The sequence below is a fragment of the Rhagoletis pomonella genome, unplaced genomic scaffold, assembly GCF_013731165.1.
Source record: "Rhagoletis pomonella isolate Grant_MI unplaced genomic scaffold, Rhpom_1.0 Rhpom_scaffold_00003, whole genome shotgun sequence".
Classification (NCBI taxonomy): Eukaryota; Metazoa; Arthropoda; class Insecta; order Diptera; family Tephritidae; genus Rhagoletis; species Rhagoletis pomonella.
In genome coordinates this window covers 76430205-76451809 of record NW_023458557.1, presented here as the reverse complement: position 1 = coordinate 76451809, position 21605 = coordinate 76430205, and the positions used below count along the sequence as shown (strand labels likewise).

The window sequence follows — 21605 nt, the reverse complement described above, 5'->3', positions numbered from 1 at the left end:
TCTTCATAAAATATAATTTTTATCCCGAACTCTATTCTTTTTCTCTTTTCAGGTGTTTGGCTAAATTAGATGAAAATAACCTTGTATATGTAACAGCAAATCGAGTCCAACAGCCTGCGACCATACACATTTCGGTCTGCTTGCAACACCTCGATGTTAACCTGCTTGAAAGGAAAGAAAAAGCTGTATATTCGGTACGTTAATATCATGGAGAAAAAAAAACTAAAAATATCGAAGCAGCACTGGACTACAACGGCGATTGTATTCTTTTCATTGCCTACGGCGCCAGATTTGATTCCAATTTTGGATCGCTGAACTGGAGTGGTTTCGCCAGAATGTTTCATTGCCTACGGCGCCAGATTTGATTCCAATTTTGGATAGCTGAACTGGAGTGGTTTCGCCTTATGTTTCAGAATTCATACATACATTTTAATAATAATGCATAAAATATTTATTTATAAACGACACTTTTATTGTAATTTCACTTCTAATTTTTGTTAAATAAAAAAATGTTTTCTTGTATTTAATTGTTTAATATGAAAAAATTGAGTTGTTTCCACCAATTTCCACCGATTGCTGCCGTCGCGCGAATCGATAAAAAAATTTTTTGCAGCTACTGAGCACAGAAATCGCCGTATTGCACCAGGCGCGCATAACTGAGCAGCCAGGATGCCGCATTTTTGCCTTCCGGCCGGATGTAACCTAAAAGTATGCAACAAATTTTTGGCGCGGCCGGCACAGCATGCACTCTACTTCCGCGGCACGGACACAGGGTGCACCTGGGGCTGGGTGAAAATGATATTAGCTGTGTTTTCTTCGGCAATGATCCGGATCTGTAAAAAAACTTGCACGCAAATCCAGCAACAACAATGTGATTTTGATAAGACATATGGCTCAATTTATGATGCCAACCCCAATAATAATGATCGAGCTGGATAACCCATGAAAACACAACTATTATTTATACAAAGTAATAGCGACAGCACAAAGACAAAAAACTACACTAACAAGTTATACGTACCTTGACAATCAGAATACAAAAAAATTTGCAGCAAACACATCAGCGCTATTTAGGATGTTGTGAAAATGGTCTTGGATTTGCAGTTGGAATTGCATTTGCAAATTTTATGCTTGCTGCCAAGGCAACCGTGTGCATTTTATTGTTGTGAATTTATAAATGCAACGAATATGCAAATGAAAGAGCATATACTCAAGATCCTAGTGTTCACCAATACTATAGGCATATATCGATAGTTTTCCACCTCAAGTCCCGACTATCGACTACCGAGAGTTGAAAAAAGTGAAACCATCTATAGTATCGATAGTGCCATCGATAATTTGACAGCCCTACTGAGATCACTGCATTGCAATTGCTACAGGGTTATGCTCAAACACCTAAATTCATAAAAAATAAAGAAGTTTTTATATGTAAAATGTAACTTTATAAAGCTCTTTAAACCTATTTCATTTTTTTATGAATAAGGCCAATAGCTACATATAAAACATACTTTGACAGAAACAGCAAAAAAAGTTCTAATAAGCGTAGGCCAAGGCGAATTCATATAAGGTGGTATCGATTCATGAACCAGTTAGGACAGATCTGACCGGTTGACAAGCAGCCATTTGCAAAAGCATTTGAGAAAAAAAGTTTGTGACGTTCGCAATTTTGAAGTTTGCTAATTCTGTTTTGATTTTTACAACTCTTTGTTTATGTGTATTTTGGCCGTGGTTAATTTGAGTGATTTAAGCGATTTTCAATATTTTTTTTTTTTAAATACAATTAAAATGAAGTGCGCGATAATCGGTTGCAAAAATATGCGCAAAAATAATAAATTAATAATAACATGCGCTCAAAAATATCTTTAATTTTTTTACTACTTGCCATTGTCAAATTTCAGCTATTATTCCCCAAATGAATTTCCAAAATTATTAGGTTTTCACTCACTCACCAGCGAAATACAAAATTTTACAATCAAACGCTGATGAAACATATAAATTCGCCTTGATGTAGGAGTTATTAACCAAAACGCTTTAAAATATTAAAATATCATATAAACATCGGAATTTTATTAAGTCATTGCATATATTGCCAATTTTGAAGTTTATTTTATTAAGCAAGACAAGGACAAACATAGTTACAATAGCAAACTGTCAAAATATGAAAGCATTGTCAGACTAAACTTAACATTAAATGTTTTACACAATAATGAGGTTTACACATAGTGCTTATAGGAAAAAATATAAAATAATGCAATCATATAATAAAAATGCTACAATCTCTCCCTTTGACGTGTACTCTCTCGAGTGCATGTCAACATCTACTGGTTCCGGGCTTTCTTGCGGCGGCTGCCAAATAGTTTTGCTCTGGCGCTGTTAAAAAATGTTTCGCATATTTGCATTTGTTCTCACTCTAGCTGTTCAACTAGCAGTCTCTTTGGCAGCGCTTTTGGCGCTTTCTCAGTCTCTAGTGAATTCAGCTTCAGCGGTAAAGCAGTAGCGAAGTCAAAATGTTGCGTTGGATCACTTTCAAAATGCCAGTTCCTTTGACCCATGTTGAGGACTATGCCAGCTTGTTCCAGAAAATCGGTACCAATCAAAGTGCGGCTAGTTTTTGCATCAGGAAACACAATAAACTCTGCGTTAAGACTACGGCCACCAATTTTAATTTTGCACACAGTAGACAAACAGTTTTGGATTGACGAGCTCCCATCAGCTAAAGCGAATGCACATCTGGCTTCTCGGTACTTGCATCCTTTTAAATCCATTACCGCTTTTAGATTAGCACTTGCTAAGCTTGCACATGCTCCAGAGTCAAAAAATGCTTGAACGGGCATGTCGAAAATCTGAATTTCAACCACAGGCATATCTCTTCCGATCCCATAGGTAGTCAGCGAGTTGAAATAAACGAAACCATGGGAAGGCTTTTTTACGTTTCGACATGTGGAACAATTTGCGCGAGTAACGCCAGGCGTGTTGCATCCGTAGCAAGCGAATTTAGGCTCAGCAACCACTGCTCGTGCAACTGCCTCAGACTGAGCTGCCGCATCGGCCGTTAGCTTTTTAAAACAGTTTTCTGCCGTGTGGCCCGTCTTGCGACAGAAATTACATCGTGACGCAACTCCGACACTTTCACCCTGTATTGAACTTTCACCATTAGCACTCTTAAGCTCGCTTAAAAAATGTTCAGTTTCCCGAGCTTCATTGAGCAATTCTTCATAGCACGTAACTTTTTCTCGGTCTACTCTTTCCCGGACCTGTGCGTGTAACATTCCAAACAGCATATCTAGTTGCTCTGCTTCGGCAGGAGCTTTCTCCAGCTGCGAAAAAAGCGCTCGCTTCTTCCGAATGAAGGTATCCGTAGGTTCGTTCTTTTGTTGCTTCAGCTCAAAGATCTCAGCATAAATTTTCCATGCAGGTCTTGGGGGTGAAAAACATTTGCGCAGCTTACGTAGCACATCTATAAAATCAGTAACATGATCCTTTATGCCACGCCACCACTCAGCAGCATCACCTTCGAGCAGCGTTGGCATTTCGTTGATTGCGTCGGCATCGCTGATTTTTTCCACAATTTTAAATGTTGAAATTGCGGCAATAAACTCCTCGATTTTAATTGGATTACGCTCGCCATTATAGCGGGCACTGCACGTGGAAAAAAATTCCTACACGGTCGTTGTTAGTGGGTACTGCACGCATCAAACGCTCGAGTTGTTCGTAAGTCAACGATATCGCCATGTTGCTTTGCAGTCTGGAACTTCGCCTCAAAAAAAAATTGCCGACTATGTTGGGCGTCAATTGTAACAAACAACACTTCGTTGTGGTTTTAACGACGTGCCTTTCAAAATTTCACTGTTTTGTTTACCTTTTTGGAGTAAAAATTCAACCAGAAAATACACACAGCTTGTTGTTTTTGATCTAATGCTGCTACCTGTTTAATGTGCATTGACACGTTGCACTTCACGCAAGTCTGCTTACTTCTGATCGCCAGAACACAAATGAACGAGCTTAAGCAAAGTCTCTGCTTTTATAGCGTTTTCTTACAACGTTTGGCAATATGCAAGACAAGGACAAACATAGTTACAATAACAAACTGTCAAAATATGAAAGCATTGCCAGACTAAACTTTACATTAAATGTTTTACACAGTTATGAGGTGTTTACACATAGTGATTATAGAAAAAAATATAAAATAATGCAATCATGTAATAAATCTGCTACAATGTGTTATTTACTTTTGTACCAGCAATTGAGCATTAGGAAAATAATTTTAATTGCATATTTTACTTGTTTATAGCGCATAGTTTTGAATTTCAGAATTCATATTATATGCGAATAATAATAATAATAGATTGGCACTTACATTTATGTTAGTGTTTGGACGAGCTTCTCCTCCGATTTGTGGCGTGCGCCTTGATGTCACAAAAAAGAGACCTAGAGTTTTACGCCGACTCCGAACAGCGATTGTGTTTTTATGAGAAGCTGTTTTTCATGGCAGAAATACACTCGGAGGTTGGCCATTGCCAAGGTCCGCTTGTCTCGTACACCCTCAAAATTTCGAGTTGTTTTGCATTGACGGTGACGATATATGTACATATGTATACATACCAACCGTTCCACAAATTTTAAGCAATTTAAATTTGTTTTATGTTTTCAATATTAAAATAAAACAAAGAAATATTTTAGTATATTTTAATTTGCAGATAAAACAAATCAAATTTATTAGATTTTATACAATACATGAAATAAAATATGTATATGTAGTACGTATAAGTGATTGTTTTTATAAACATGAAGCGTAGTCGTTGGTGAATAAATAGAAAATATAATGCTAAGAAATAGTAGAACAGTGAAGCAAAGCAGGCGTTGCAACAATTCATTGACTAAACGTAATTAATAATCAATAATAAAAATAAAAAAAAATAACAAATTAATAAAAAATAACATTAATGTGCGACACATAAATATATTTATAACGAGCGAAGACGTCAGAATTCAACTTATTTCTCTTTTAATTTATTAAAAATTTTATTTGCCGAACACAATACTTTTAGTTAATGAGATTGCGATTTTAGTGATATTTTTCATACAGGCATACATACATAATTTCGATTTTATAAGTGATTCTGTTGCAGTTAAGAACGACTTCCTTAAAGGAAAAAGAATTGGAAACGAAAATTTTTATTTTTTTTGCTTAATTTTAAATTTAAAAACCTGTCAAAAAACTGAAAAATTTTTCATATTAAGAACAAGCCTTTTTAGAATGCCTTTTCTGCTTTAAAAATGGGATATTTTTTTTCTTATTAAGGCGGATTTTAGGTTCCAATCAATTAACTAGAAAACGACATTAAATACCGAAAGTCAGTTAATTGGTCACTGTGAAAGACGGCTCTTAAAAAATTAAATACGTTTTTTCTACTTAAACAAATGTCATTAAAAATAAATACATAATTTTAACATAAATAAAATTTATAAAAGCGTTTTTTTATTTTTTTATTTTACGCACACATCATTTGCCACTTAAAAACGCCTGCAGTATAACGAACTCATAAAAGTATCGTAAGTATAAATTGAGGTGCAGCAATAGCTATCCATTTAAGGGGTTTATTCTCTTCTTGCTTGACTAAACCAAACATCTAACTTTATTTCTTATACTAAGTATGTTGAATTTTACGTACTCTTGACGAGTATAAAATATTAAAATTAACTGCATAGCTGTATGTTAATAAAGAAACAGGCTCACAAGCTTTCTGTATGCATTTCTTTCAACTTATTTAATTAGACATACTTTTCAATTTACATATGTAATACATTTTGACAGCGGATGTGAGCTTATAAAGTAATTTAATAATTATTAATTGAAAGCTTTCTGAGCACATATGTACATACATACATCGCAAGCTTATGCAAAACTATGTTTGTCTCTATTAAATTAAATTACACACACTTTTTGGTTTTACCTAAACACATAGTTTTAAAATGTGAAATAAAATATGAAAAATATAATTTGCTGCTAATTAAAAATCTTTTAAAAAATCGATTTTGCTGCTCTACTTAGACGACACTTTCTATATGAATGCTACATACAAGTTATTGATAATACTTCCTATCTTAGACAGACGCACACATAAGTATGTATATATGTATCTATATATAACTACAAGTACAACTACGCTCGCATTTTGTGGCCCATTTTGAGCCACTACTGCACTTTCTCCTTCCTATACTCTCGACTGTTGAACAGCTCTTAGACTCTGAACTTAATATAAATCGCAAGCGCACAATTTGCGTTGTTTTTCTACTACCATGCATCAGCTGCTTCCCAATTTATATGACACCCGATACGGTCTTCTCATAGGGCGTGCCAAGTGTATCGCGTCGTCTTGGTAGCGTGCCACTCGCCGTCAGCGGCGCCGACTCTGGACAACCCAAACTTGTCAGCAGCTCTACCAGTGCTGTCGTCTCTTCGACACTATATTGCGGCGCCGGTATGCCCCCATTTGTAGCTGTTGCTGCTCCCGCCGCTGCTGCTCCACTAGTCGCAGCGCTATTTGTCGCATTGCTGGTCGTTGTAGTCGTCGCTGTATTGGATGCGGTTGATGAGCAGGAACTCGTATTGCTTGCGGTGCTAGAATTGGTATTCGTATGGCAGCCATTTGCAGTATTCGCGGCGGCGGCCGCTGCTGCTGCGGCGGCTTTTAACGATTTGGCGGTGGCTAATGATTGTGCGGCGCGCGCATATGCCAGACAGGTGCGACCCTCATGGTCGGTATGCTTGATGTTGGCGCCATTCTATGGGTTTTGAAAGAAAGGAATGAAATGAGTTTCTTTACTGCAAGAAAAAGTGAAAAGTCCCAGGTGACTTACCCAAATCAGCAATTGCGCTATGGCCAAATTTCCTATGGCACAAGCCAGTAACAATGGTGTTCGCACATCACGTGGACTTACATTGGCATTGGTCACTTCACTGTTGGCGGTGGCGAGTATTAGGACAATTGACTTAATGTCCGATCTGAATATTAGGGAGGAAAATTTATGATGGATATATAAATAATTTACATTTCTTAGGTTTTTCTTAATATGTATGATGACGTGATGCGAGCTGGTGATCTGATTTATGGATGCAGTGGTCTTAGTTACGATTTTATGTCAAGACTGTTGCGTTAATTTCAAGTACTGTTAACGTAATTCAGGATATAAGATGGTACGCTTTTGATGTTGCGTCGCTATGGAATGCGTTCCATATAGCACTTAGAGTGTGGGAAAAATTTCACACAGCATGAAAAAGGTACAAATAAATGGGCGTGATCCCTTCGCTTTTTTCTAACCCGAGTTTTTCGAAATTAGTAGCGGGTAAAAAAAAACGGATTTCATTTTTCAAAGTAATCCCTTTAGGATTAAAATTTCAAGAAATTACGACCACTTCTTGAATTTTTCTACATTTGTAAATTTGTGTGTCGATGCTAGTAGCAGCGATGCGGTAATTGGTAAAAGTTTTTAATTAGGCCCAGTCTCCACAGGAAAACACTGATGTCGTGATAACCATGTCACAAAATATATTTCCAATGGAGACCGCCTATTTCTCATGGGCTGCAATGTATGTCAGCGCTTATTGCTTGACATCTATTGCAGGCAATTCGATAGTTTGATAGCCATATTTTTCGATGAAATTTTGATATTAAATCAAAATAAAAATCTGTTCCCTATCGGAGTATTTATGATTACGTATTAGGAAATTATTCAGCAAGTTTTTTAATGATTTAAATGTTTTTAAACACCGAAATTGAGAGAATGTTGTCTGGTGGTGTCATGCGGCAAATGCTCATTTCAAGACATCAAAGTGCCCACACGCAAAAACTTGCAATCATATTGCTCGTCAAAATGACAGTTGGTAGGCCATCGGTGTTTGCCTGTGGAGTGTTGCGGTTAAGAGCGTGTGTGAATCGGTAACAAAGTTCGCGGCGAGTAAATTTTTGACAAGTATGAGGTCAAAGCAACATCGCAAAAAATATAGAAAAAAGTTTTTTTCTTAACAGCGGTCGTCCGTCGGCAGGCAATGGCAAATCTCCGATTGTATTTCTGCCATAAAAAACAGCTTCTCATAAAAATACAATCGCCGTTCGGAGTCGGCGTAAAACTGTAGGTCCCTCCGCTTTGTGTGACAATATCAAGGCGCACGCCACAAGTCGGTGGAGAAGCTCGGCTAAACACTAACATATGTGTAAGCGCCAATCTATTATTATTAAATAATAATAATAAAATTTCAGTAGCTCATGAGGCTAGTGCAATTTTTGATGAATGCATAGAAAAATTTGACAATCGCAAAGAATGTTGATGTGTGTAATTTTTCGTTAAATAAAAGCTTTAATCAAGGCACATTGAACAGATAGTATCAGTAGAGCAGCTGTTTTGATTTCTTTCAAATTATTTGGTCTCAAAAAAATGAAATGTTTTTAATTTATTCTCACAAAAATTCTAAATTGTTAAAATCTATTAGCATGTGAAACCTTTTTCCATACAAAACAAGCGATTGAATAGCAGCTTTTGGAAGTTGCAACCATGGTACAATAAACACAGGTAGAAGCCAAATTGACATCAAACGTACAAAAGTCAAAGTTTTCGGGAGAGTAAAAATAAAAATGAGCGTGTGTAAGGAAAAATAAAAAATTACATTTCGCTGGTTGACGTTTTTGAGTAAATTTGAAGTTTTGTTTTTATTTTTTTTCTTTAGTTAAAATTTGTTAATTTGCATGTTTTTTTCTGTTTTTAATTTATGAGTTGGAGGGACTTTCCGGCATAAGGGTCATAGGAACAGCACTTGGTATCAAAAGTGCCTTTCCTGTACCTCCCGGTGCATTTATGAAATCTGCTGCTTTAAAATGTTTAACGCACAGCAAAGCATTTCGCTGCAGTTGTGCCCCAAAGCTGTTTTCGCAACGCTCTTTACGCGAAGGACATTGAGGCACGTTAAAAACAATTAGTGGTATCTGCTTCATATTTAAAACCACATAAAAAACAACGCTTCAGGTGTTGCATTTTTAACACATACACTAAGTATAAACCGCACAACACTACTCAAATTCACATGTTAATCAAAATTTGTTATTAACGAACATTAAAAAAAACAACGATATGACATTCAAAGCGTAACGAAATATAGGAAATAAAAGAAAAACAAGTTGAAGTTTAAAGGTTTGGTTCTCATGAGAGCAACGTCATTTTGGCTTCTACCAGTATTAATGTGCCTTGCGATTGAATAGCAGCTTTTGGAAGTTGCAACAATTTTTATTTTTTTTTCCATTCCATGGCACGATTTGATTTAGAAGAAATAAATAAGAACAGTTTTTGACACTTTCGATACCAGAAGCAACAACAAAATACGCGCATATGTTGTTTTTGCTCTAATGCTACTACCTGTTTGATATGCCTTGGCTTCAATTGATGAATTGCAATCAATAATGATAGATGTTTTCTTAAAATATTAATTTCATTTCAATTTGTAATATGTTATTCCGCATAAATCTGCGGTTATCAAAAATGTACTGCTGTCAAAAAATATTTCATTTTACACAACTGGCAAAACTGTCTCACCATAGCAAAAATATTATTCACCAGCTTTCCCCATAGAATTTTGTTACCGATTCACACATGCCTTAAGTAAAAATATTTCCTGTCAAATTGAGAGATATAGCATGATACTGTTTTTTAACCTGTGTGGAATTTTATCCAGGTACAAATAAGCATTTGACGTGGTATCAAAAGATATGCTGGTGATGTCACGTTTATTTCAAGCACACGTATCTCTGTATGTATATATTGTATAAGTTGTCAATTTGATTCGTTATCGAAAATTTTTATTACGGATGTCGAATCGATATCAATTATTGTTATCATAAAGTACTAAGTACGTCTCCGACGCCGCATCGCTGTGATATGATATGTTATTGACATGATATCACATAATGTAATGTATTGATACATGTAATTCTACGCTGAAAATTTAATCACGTGACTCAATAATCTTGAGTGCATATCGTATGATATGATGATGTTGTCGCAGCGCATTCTTCTATGGTTATTGAAAATGTTCATCACATGATGTGTTATTGATTTCGCATCGATTTTGACTATAGTTACCGTGCTTGCCACTCAGAATGTAAGTAGTCTGCGGCGTAATATGATATGTATGTCTCGTTATTGATGACACGTACCGATTTTCTCTAACGGGCGCGTGATTTTTTACTCAAAACTTTAATTACATGACCTATTGTTATCTGACACTTTGATAATGATGTCGCATCGGTTTCATGTATCAATTTTAACTAATGTTGGCTTGACTTGCCATTGAATATTTTATTCATTTTATGATACCAGATGATATTATAGCATAATTAGGGCATCGCATAGGCGTGATATAGACGTTGATTTTATGTCATAGTATTAACTTCCAAAAGGAGTTCGTTGGAATATTTTTTTTTTTATGTATGTTACCGCATAACTTTGGACTACGGCAACCGATTTCGATAATTCTTTTCGTATGGTCGCATACTAATCTGGTTTAGATCCGATCTTGGATCATGCAAAAATTAACGGTACTCCCAAATTTTTATATGAGAATTGAAGTCGGTTTTGTTTTTTTGCTCAAAAATTACTTGTGTTATGTCAAATCTTCTGACGTCCACCGCGAACATGTAAGAATACGTTAAAAACTTATATTAGAACCTGGAATTGTATAAAACTAGGTTCTGATTTTTGATCTTTACTGTGATTTTACTGTTATTTCTGAAATTGACTTTAGCCTTTGAAACCTATAGTAACTTTTGATTTCATGGCACATACACTTGTGGTCAGCTGATTAAGTCAAGTGATATTTTGACTAGTTTTGGCTATATTTCTTTTGTTTATTTAGTGTTTATATTCTTATACATATATGTATAAAGTTTAGCACCTCACCTAATCAACGCCATATAAATCCACATTTCAGATTTCGTAAAAAAATATATACATTCAATAAACAAAAGAAAAATAGCCAAAACTAGTCAAAATGTCACTTGACTTAATCAGCTGACCACAAGGGTACATACATATGTATATATACATATGTATACACTGAGGTGCATAACTATAGATGCATTTATTTTCTGTGGCGTGTTAAAGAAATTTAGGAAAAAATCGGTAATGCCGGGTTGACGGTCTCTGACATTTATTACCTCAAAGGATCACATCTCTTTTTTTAACCCTTTGAATAACAAAGTGCAACCAAAAATGTTATTTTTTATTGGTGCATAACTATAGATGCACATTAACTGCTTTATTTAAGTAATAATTGATAATTGAGCGTGAACAGAACCTCATTTAAATTTAATTAGTTAAAAAATCTTACTCTTGTTCTGTATACTAGGTTTGAACGCACAGGACTTCCCAATCCAAAATGGTAGGGGATAAGTTTTAAATTCTGCGGCATCCTGTGCTGGTTCAATTGGGTACTTGATACCGTTGGTTATTACGTTAATTGTTTCAGTAGGCTTCGAATATATTCATCTCTACTAAGTTGCATCTTTGATCATGAAAATATTATCCGGAGAGTTTCTTTACGTTCAGAAACTGTGATAAATGCAAAATGTATATGTAATTTCTTGTACTACGACTCTCATTACTACTAATATATATGATGCTTTTAATGTATTTTTTACACAACCCCGTTCTCAGGGTAAACTGATTGCCTTCTGGCCCAGCACTTGCTGGCTCTTTGACTGCTTTAAGAGCCAAAAATCTGCCCATCCCTTTTCTACAGAGTAGATTATGTGTAACTCCTTCCGATTTTTTTAATGAAGTTTTCAAGGAGTTCCTTAGAATTGCAAAAAATCTGCGTTAATCTGCGTATGTGGGGATATAACTTTCTCCTTTTGTTACTTTGGTCGGTCAATAATAGCCTAAATTTTTCAAAAAACCTCGCACTTATTTGTCCAATTGCGCCAATCTTCGAATTTGTCGTGAATTTCGGTGTTATGTTCGCGAGACGTTAAACTTTACCCTTTATCAGTGTCTGATCCCTGCCTACCGAATAACATTGTGAAATAAACGAATGAAATGTCCAAAATCAATAGTTATCTTATAATCAAAATGGTTAACAAGCTTGACATGCACGCTTAAAAATAATGCGTCCATAGTTATGCACCAGTAAAAACTAACATGTTTGCACTTTGTTATTCAAAGGCTTTAAAAAATAGATTTGGTCCTTCGAGTTGATGAACGTAAAGGGCCGTTAACCTGGCATCACCGATTTTTTCCTAAATTTCTTTAAGTTGACGCAAACTCCAAAAAATTAATGCGTCTACAGTTATGCTTCTCAGTGTATACTATATTTCGGCAGCATTAATGCAAAAAGGTCCTTTTCGTCAAATGTGAAATTTAATAGGTGAAGTGAAAAAACGTTTTAAATTTAAATAGGAAATGCTTTCAGAGCCGTTCTAAAGATGCCAATAAATCTGCGCCTGGTTTAATATATGGTATTGAATTTTGATATGGAGAAGTGTCTGAGAGCCAGTTAGGGAATATTAAAAAAGCGAATTTCTAATGCATCGATATACCCTTCATAATGGTAAGATGACATTTATGCAGTGACAACTAAGTCAAAGGCGATTTCTGTGACAATTGTACATAGAGGGTATAATCGAAGCCCTCGATGTGTAAGTCAGGGAGGTACTTTATATCCGTATTTTGTATCGTTTTTGTCTATTATAAAATTATGTTCAGGTGTGGTGAATTAGGTAATTTATTCATGGAAGGGATGTGATGTTATGCCACGTAATTTAGCATAGCGATTCTTAAAAGCAGGGATGTCCAGCCATACTGTTTAGTTTTGGTGGTTCGTTTTGTTGAACAGTAAATAAAATGCATTGGAATCAAAGGAGAAAATGTTGCCTCAAATTTAAGTTATACCTCTGTAGCTGCCAAACCGATAATAAATTATGGCTATAGGCTGCGCATCCCTGCTTTTAAATCGTCTATACAGGTTCGATTAATGTGATGATTCTTAGAAAAAGGCCGAATTATCTTTTAATAAATATATATTTTTTTTCTCTCTTTAACTTACCTGATCACCGCCTCAATTAATTGCTGTCCCGGCGTCGTATTTGTATTCGCATTGCACTGTGCTAGAAACTCTTTAGCCTCATATTTGCTGCGTATCCACGCTTCCTTTTCTTCGCGTGTAGAATTATGCTTTGGTTTGCTGCGTTGGCGTGTGTTTGCTTCCCACACTGAATTGGCTAGACTATTGCCTATAGCTAGCATTACACTAAGGTGACCGGCACTGCAAACCGAACAAATAGGCATATACATAAGTCACTCACACTTTGACTAGTTAGACAAAAAAAAAAACACTTACGGCCAATCATCTAAGCCCAGCGAACGCACTTTGGAAATGTGTGAACCCAAGTTGCGATGAATGCCAGAACATTCGATGCACATTAGCACACCCAGATTTAGACTAGCCCATTCAGGATCTGCAATAATATAAAGTTAAGTGTAAGCGAACATTTCGAACACTTCTAACCAAATACCGTTTTTTAGGAATCTACTTACTCGGCGCATCGCAGTCGACACAATAGCCATTGCCTGGCACGCGCGTACGTATCGCAACCATTGAGGCCAGCTCGCTTGTGGTCGCCGGTTTAGTTTTCGTACTTTCAATTCCCTGAAGACTCTTGAAGATCTCCTGCTCGATAGCAGCTACCCAGTCGTCACGATCCTCAGAGCTTGCTGCCTCAAAGTGCCACTGTTTCGAATCCAAAGATACAATGAAAAATTCATAAATATCTGAATCGTCTACTTCATTCGATTTCACACTGCTGCTCTTCATGCGACGATGACGTTTCTTGACATTTGGTGTCTGAGATTCTAATTTGTTGGCAGCATTAACGGCGAGTAATTCACGTTGTTGCTGCTGCAAATGTTGCTGGCTATCACTGCCAGCGATAAATGTCTGTGAATTGGAGTTGGACATGGCGATGCCCTCATCGCCACTGGTCTGCTGCGAAGAGTTCGATTTGACTGGCTCGCGTAGCGTATCGAAGGCTGTGAGCAGTACTTTTTCCGTTAGCTTCTTCTCCTTGTTATCTTTGACAATCGATAGACAACCAATGCCTTCGCTTAGTCCATTTTGCCCATGACTACGACCATTCGCATGCATTGATGTTGTAAGCGCGCTATTGGTGATGATCGATTTAGAACCGCGCGGTTTTTGACCCGGCACCTTCACAGTTACATATTGCAGTGGTATTTCCTTGCCATGCACATCGTCCATATAATCGTGTAGCGACGGGTGATATGTGAGCCGACCGTCGTCGCAGAGCGTTACATATTTCTTTTTCCACTCCTTGTTCAGCGATTTGCTGGAGCGTTTGTACAGGTAACCCTGTTTGATTGGTATGGATCGTCCGCTACCCAATTCGCCATTCTTCAAATCTTTCTCGCCCTTCTTCGAGGAGGAGGGTATGAAGAGATTTGAACGCCGTCGACTTTTGCGACTTGTAGTGGGCGTAGATGTGGGTGTCGGCAGATCCTTACCACCACCACCACCACCGCCGCCGCCGCTGCCACCACCACCACCACCACTACTGCCATTATCCTTATTCTCACGCAGTGGCACCAAACTTAATGGCGGCAAACTTTCAGCTGCTTGGTGATGTGATTGTTGCTGAGAATGCTGTTGTTGTTGCTGCTGATGTGTTGGTGTAAATTTGGTTATATTGTTGTTCTCGTTTGTGTGCACTGAAAGCTCACGATCACGTTGTTGCTGCTCCTTTTGCTGTTGTTGCTGCCACGCTTTCTGATTAGGTGGCAAGCTGTGCTGTTGCTGCTCGCTATGCACAAAATCGGCGCTCATGCGCATTGGTATGTGATGTGACGAAGTGGACAGCGCGTGATGGCGGTGCGGCAGCGTTAGATTGCTGGTGGAGACGGCGCCTTGCACCGATGAGGTGGAGGCCGAGAAGCCATTCGCATTGACGCCGCCATGATTAGTCGAGTTATGATGATAGGAAGCGATGCCGAGGCGTGTACCCTGCGGCGTTGTGGGTCGGGAATTTACGGTGGGGGGTAGGGGAATGCGCTGCTGGAGGATCTTTTGACAAGCTGTCGAGTAGGGAAAATTAGTTAATGAACATTTGGAGAATAGTTAATGCAATCGATAGAAGTTAGAATGTAAAAAAGCAAAATACTTATTTGAAGAAAATTTCGTCTATGAAAAGATTTCAAATTCTGATTTAAATACTTGAGTTGGAATCAAGAGCTTACCATCTTGAAAAACACGTTCTACATTAAGACCATACGTCGCACACGTTTCATAGTATGAACAACGTTTCAGATCATTTGCTAATTTTCTCGCGCGCGAATCATCGATCACACGTGGATTGCGCTCACTAATGGCATCTAAAATGGCAAAAAGAGTATGCAATATAGTACATATATTTTAATATATCGCTAGCTTAGAATAAAAAGTTGCTAAGTCAAAAATAGTCACAGAAAATGTTATAAGTCCCAAAGAATACAATAACTTCTCAACAAAGTTGTGGAATTTGATAGGTTTGGAGAAGTTTAAGCTTGGAATATGCGAATTTTGTATGCAAAATAAGTGCTTCAAGAAACTGGATTGGAAAGGTTTTTATTTTCTCCTGTTAAATTTAAATAACTGCACATAACTTAAAGCGACATTATACTACAAATATATAACACTGAATGTGCTTGATACCAAGTAGAAATGACTAGCTAAAAACTACTTATTTTCAATACCAGCAGAATAAGTTTGGACGGGTTTAAAAAAAATATATACAGTCTTGTAAGATGTAAGAGTTTTATGGACTACACACCAAGGACCAAGGATCGATCTATCTTGGCAGACCATTCGAAAACGCCCTACCTCAGAAAATGGCTCAAGAACGCACTACTCCCGAATTTGGCTAAAGAACGCCCTATCTCAGAAAATGGCTCAAGAACGCACTACTCCCGAATTTGGCTAAAGAACGCCCTATCTCAGAATTTTGTTTGAAGAACGCCCTATCTTAACAAATGGTTCAAAAACGCCTAATCTCATCTGCCGATATATTGAATTTACATTGAGATAGGACGTTCTTGAACCATTTGCTGAGTTGGAGTGTTCTGGTGTTCTTTAATCAAATTCTGAGAAAGGGCGTTCTCCAACAAACCTCTGAGATAGGGTGTTCTTGAAAAATTTGCCGTTTTCGAACCAGCTGCCGAGATAGGCCGATCTTCCACTCAGCCATTGATATAAGCTTAAATATTATTTCGCATTTATTTATGACAACATTTGCCGAAAACTTGGTGTATAATATAACCCAGTAAGCCTCAGGCTCAATGACGTGTAAATATCTCCATATTTTTTTTTTTTTTTATAACAACAAATGTGCCATGAAAGTAATGACAATGGCATTGGCCTTAAATTTGGTTTTGGTATTAATATTGATATTGCTATCGGTTATGATACTGATTAAGTGATTGACTGAGCATTGATATTAATATTGATTAAGTCGTATTGGTATGACGTATTTTACACGGTCCAAGTAGGTGAATTCAATTCTGCTTGCATGTGGAAGAAAGGGCGGGAAAAGTAAAGGCAAGAGTGCACATACATACGTCCGTACCGTCAATTCTGTTGATTTTTGAGATTTCTTTTGTTGAAGGTGTTTCGCACGAGTTTTCGACTTCCATGGAAGTTATGTCATGATCTTCGTGGAAATTAAGTCTGAAATAACTTCGACGGGCCCATGGAAGTTATCAGCTTTACAATGACATGGACATAGTGCAGCGAATTAAAATACAGCGGCTCCGCTGGCTTGGCTATGTCGTTCGAATGGACATCGACGTTACAGCTCTCAAAAGTATTCAACGCGGTACCCGCTGGTGGTAGCAGAGGAAAAGCTCCCACTGCAATGGAAAGACCAAGTGGAAAAGGATTTGGCTTCACTTGGCATTTCCAATTGGCGTCAGTTGGCACAGAAGAGAAACGAACGGCGTGCTTTGTTGAATTCAGCCAAAATCGCTTAGGCGGTAACAGCGCCTAATAAGAAGAAATTTCTAAGTTTTTCCATTCAAAGTATTTTCGACATTTTTTTTTCATGAAAAAAATTCCCAAAAATCAACGGTAAGCCCCAGCTACTTTAAACTTGCACTTTATTGTACTAAAATTGAATGGGCTACAAAACTGTATACTCGAAAGAAATCTGTTTAAAATGTCTCAAATTTATATGCAAATTTATTGAATTTTTATGAGTTTTGCAAATATTTTAGAAATTATACTTTTATGTTTTTTTTTTTTTTTTGTAGTATGAACCATATTTTTATAAAAAATAAGCGGAAAGAAATGATATAAAAATTGTTGCATTCATTGTCAAAAACTCTCTGTGCCAATGCTTTTTTCCGGCAGTGTATACTAGAGGTATACGCCGCCGGGCCACGCCGCCGCCGCCGCCGTTTTTTGTCATTTCTCACGCGCCGCCGCCGAGTTACGAAAATATCGGCGCGGCGGCGGCGGCGGCGGCGTTCGGCGCCTAGGGAATTTTGTACAAAATTTTCATGTTGCATGCACATTGAAATACATCGTTTGAAGGAACTAAATACTACTCGTATAAAAGCACTATTTTACGAAATGAAAATTACATTTTTAAAAGAAGTTTTTTTGGCATAATTTGGGCCACTGAACATTTAAAAAAAAAGCGTAACTCAGAAAAATATATAGGTAATATGTTTTTCGATCGACAGCGTTTATTACAGTTAAATTAGGGTCGAATAGGGTAGAAAAGTTTTTTTCCTAAGTAGTGGTCAAACCCCAGGAAGGTTTTGCTCCCGCGCATCGCAATATTTTCTACACAGAGTTGAAGTCCCCCTTTTTGGTAAAAATTACTATTATTTTGCATTACATTCTGTTCTCCTTAGAAAAATTTGGCACTTAATATATTATTGGAAATTTAACTATTTATAAGCCATATAAACAGTGGGTCAAAAAGGCCCGTTGTGGTGGGAGTTGATGGGTTAAACTTTTGGAAAAAAGTAGGCCAACCTTATTTTCAATATATAACCCGCAAAAAATCGTAAGAACTCCGTAATTTAACATAACGGTTGAAAGCTTATTGCAAAACTTTATTGATAGCGACATAAATTACCCCAATAACTTAACCTTTAAATTTTTTTATTTCTTTAAATTGAAATAGTACATACGCATTTTTAGAGTACATAGAGATGTATGTATATTAGGGTGCCCATCGAAAATCGTTTTTTTGTACCTTAGTACTACATATTTTCAAATTGTGGAAATTATCGATGGTCAAAATTTAAAAAATTCATTGAAATTCAAGCAAAAATAGTCTCTCAAAAACTCATGAATCTAGAAAATCGTATTTTCTGACCTAAATCGACAGGCCGCGACCTCTAAATGGCCTTTAAAAAATCTATAAAAATAGGCAATAATATTTCTCATAAAAACGAATCAAATTAGGGGGTAGGGTCTTTAAATTTTCAAAAAAAAATCATTTTCAATGGGAAACCTAATGTATGTATATACTATATAGACTTTCTTCTGTTCGCCCATCCATCAGCAGCAGTCACTCAACATTTGAATTCAATGAATGAATTAAATAGAATTATAATCTGATGACATGATGAGATTAGAAGCCTCATGGCTCTTTGGACTCTACCTTATGGGCAGTAGCGCCGGCGTTACCAGACGCGCCGGCGTCGCCGCCGCCGCCGATTCTTTTTGAAGTTGAACACGCCGCCGCCGCAAAGCCTGTCGGCGTAAACCTCTAGGGTATACATGGGCAAATATCACGAGTTGTTTTTTTAGTGTCACTTTCTTCTCTCGCCAGAGAAAAAAAACGCTTAAAAATAAATCAAGCATTTGAACAATTTTAGCCTTAAAACGTTTATTTAGGCGAAAAAGTACCGAAATTACAAATTTTTTATTGTCACTCGAAAAAGTCACACTTGTTTTTTTTTGTTAATAACTTTGGGCAGTTTTCAAATATAATGTTCATATTAGAGACAAATACAACATATCTGTGAAGTGTGCAACCTAATTAAAAAAATTTTGCAGCATGCTGAATATATCATTTTTGAAATTTTACGCCCCCAAAATGTTAAAATTAAACGGCGAAAGTGTCCTTCTTGCCAAAACGAATGAATCTAGTGTAATAAAACTAATGTGTCACCAAATGAAAAATTACATTAAGTAAAAAATTACTATTTATGATTTTAGAAACTAAAATTCCATTAAAAGTAATACATCGTGCGACAAAAACCAAAAAAAAAAAAATGGAAACACATGAAGCAATTAATATATTCACAAAACTGTGGGCCAAATATAGTGAAACTGCGTTTTTAGTTTTTCTCTTTGACGTCAGGATTTTTTAAGGACTTTGTAGTTTCGAAGATATGATTAATTCCAAAAATTATTAAAAAAATTCATTCCAATGTAGAAAAACAGTATGGGCACCAAATGAAAGAGAAAATTCTGTAGAATTAAAATAAATTAAAATTTTTTGGTTCACAAGGACGAATAGGTATTGAAAATGTCCTCTTAATTAGTTTTATGTTTTTAAGCGTATAAAGTTAGAAGGACGAAATTCGAGGATGTGGTCGAGTGAATATTAGTCCTTAACATATAATTTTTCAGAAAATAATTGTTGTAAAATTTAAAGGATATTCAATGATAAAATGTGAAAAGGACATTTTTGATGCCTAATCGTCCTTATGCACCAAAAAATTTAATCGGCCTTAATTCTACAGAATTTTCTCTTCAATTTGATAGTAATACTGTTTTTCTACATTGCACTGCATTTTTTTTTAAATAATTTTTTGAAGTATGTTATTATAGCTTTCAAATTTCAAAGTCCTTCATAAAAAAATCCTGACGTCAGAGAGAAAAACTAAAAACGCAGTTTTACTATATTCGATGTTATTAGTTATTATAATTTTTATTTTTATTTTCGAAACAAAATCACATGCAATTTTATTATTTACTTAAAACAGAACGCATTTTAATGCTAATAAAGCTCTTTTCAAATATATAAATCAATTTAAGATCAATGAAGTAATTGTCGAGGCAGTCATTTCAAGGGGTGAATGTCAAGCATAAATACTTACATAAGCGTTAAAAATCAAAACACTTACCTTGAGTGCCAACTAAAATCATTGGTAAATCCTGACCATTGCGAAAATGCGCCATTTTATTGTAGTAGTTGTAGATTGTATTGAAGCTGCTTTCGTTCTCAAGACTAAAGACAAAAATTACGGCATCAACCCAAGCGGCAAACTGTAAGTTAGCAGAAAACAGGGTTGAATACAATAAGTAAATAATGCATTGTTAAGAAAATAATGAAAATTTGTGTTATATTAGCGAACAAAAAATATACATATTCAAGAAAATAAAACAATACATTGAAATAAGTATGTACATACATATGTACATATACGCATGTACGCTTTCAATTTGAAAAAAAAAACTTCGCAGTTCGACTTCGCATTTGGAAATAAAAACGTTTGCCGCGAAATGTTGTAAAGAGGCAATAAATAAAAACAAAAAAAAAAGTTTTCAAACCAAACGAGGAAAACAATGGTGCACTTAAAAAACGCATATATGTACATACATATGTAAGTAAGTATACTAAAGAATTTGCTGCCAAAACGCGCAAAATACTTGCAAATATGCAAGCCCTTGACTTTGCTATGCCTTAAGTAAAGGTTAAGTAACCAAGGTACCAGCCAGCTATAACAAAACAAATAACATATACTATACTAAAATGTGCATACATACAAATGTACATTAGGCCATACAAGAATAAAAGTTTGCTTTCGAATCTAAAATATTTTTGCAAGGCAAATGCGAAATTTCTTTTTGGCTGAACGCCTTTTTAAATTTCATCGGCATTAACAGTCTGCTCTTAAAGTATGATATATATCAATGATCCTGTATCGAGAGGACAATTTTTATTTTGTTGCAAAGTTCATTAACCTCAAGCGCCCACCAGATCTCAGTTCTTACCACACCTACGTACTACCCTAATTAAAGCTCGCAAAAATCATTAAACTTTTGCTATGGATGTATTTATTTCGTTTATTCCAGTAGAACCATTTAAAAAAATTGTTTATTGTCGAATGTAGGTGTCACCGCAAAATGTAAAAAAGCGACCACCAGGCTTAGGAAAATAAAACGAAATTGCCTTGCCAAAATCCTTCAGTTTCAGAGGTGTACGGCGAACTTTTTTGTTTGCTTGTAACGTGGTACGGTCTAATGCACATACTGTACATACTAATGTCTGTAAGTCAATAAAATACAAGTAAAGAATAGGTGTATATTTGTATGTGCATGAATTTAGAAGTGTTGACGGGCGACTATGTAGTGCTCGAACAAACAAAAGCTTTGAAAGTAGGCGGAAAGGCATAAAGAAGTGTATAAAAAAAACACTAAAAATGTGGTCTGAATTCGAAAAAGGGACATTTACGGTAGCAATACTCGGGCCGAAGTGTTTTCAGCATGAAATGCAATTTCTTTAAGCTTTAAATTTGTTTTCAGCTGTGTGTGTGTATGTTCGCTT

At 36.2% G+C, this 21605-nt stretch overlaps 1 protein-coding gene across 3 annotated transcripts in view; it reads right to left on the bottom strand.

Moving 5' to 3' along the window:
* Positions 1 to 5558: 5558 nt before the first annotated feature.
* The window catches only part of LOC118735543 (centaurin-gamma-1A), a 387419-nt gene continuing 371372 nt past the window's right edge, over positions 5559 to 21605 (bottom strand). For all 3 annotated transcript variants that reach the window (XM_036465346.1, XM_036465347.1, XM_036465348.1), the window contains 7 exons: positions 20182 to 20323; positions 15295 to 15429; positions 13582 to 15132; positions 13385 to 13502; positions 13091 to 13309; positions 6862 to 7006; positions 5559 to 6786 (listed from right to left, as the gene is read on the bottom strand). In XM_036465346.1, the coding sequence (XP_036321239.1) occupies positions 6322 to 6786; positions 6862 to 7006; positions 13091 to 13309; positions 13385 to 13502; positions 13582 to 15132; positions 15295 to 15429; positions 20182 to 20323 (2775 nt within the window). In that variant the 3' untranslated portion in view covers positions 5559 to 6321. The remainder of the gene's footprint in view (positions 6787 to 6861; positions 7007 to 13090; positions 13310 to 13384; positions 13503 to 13581; positions 15133 to 15294; positions 15430 to 20181; positions 20324 to 21605) is intronic.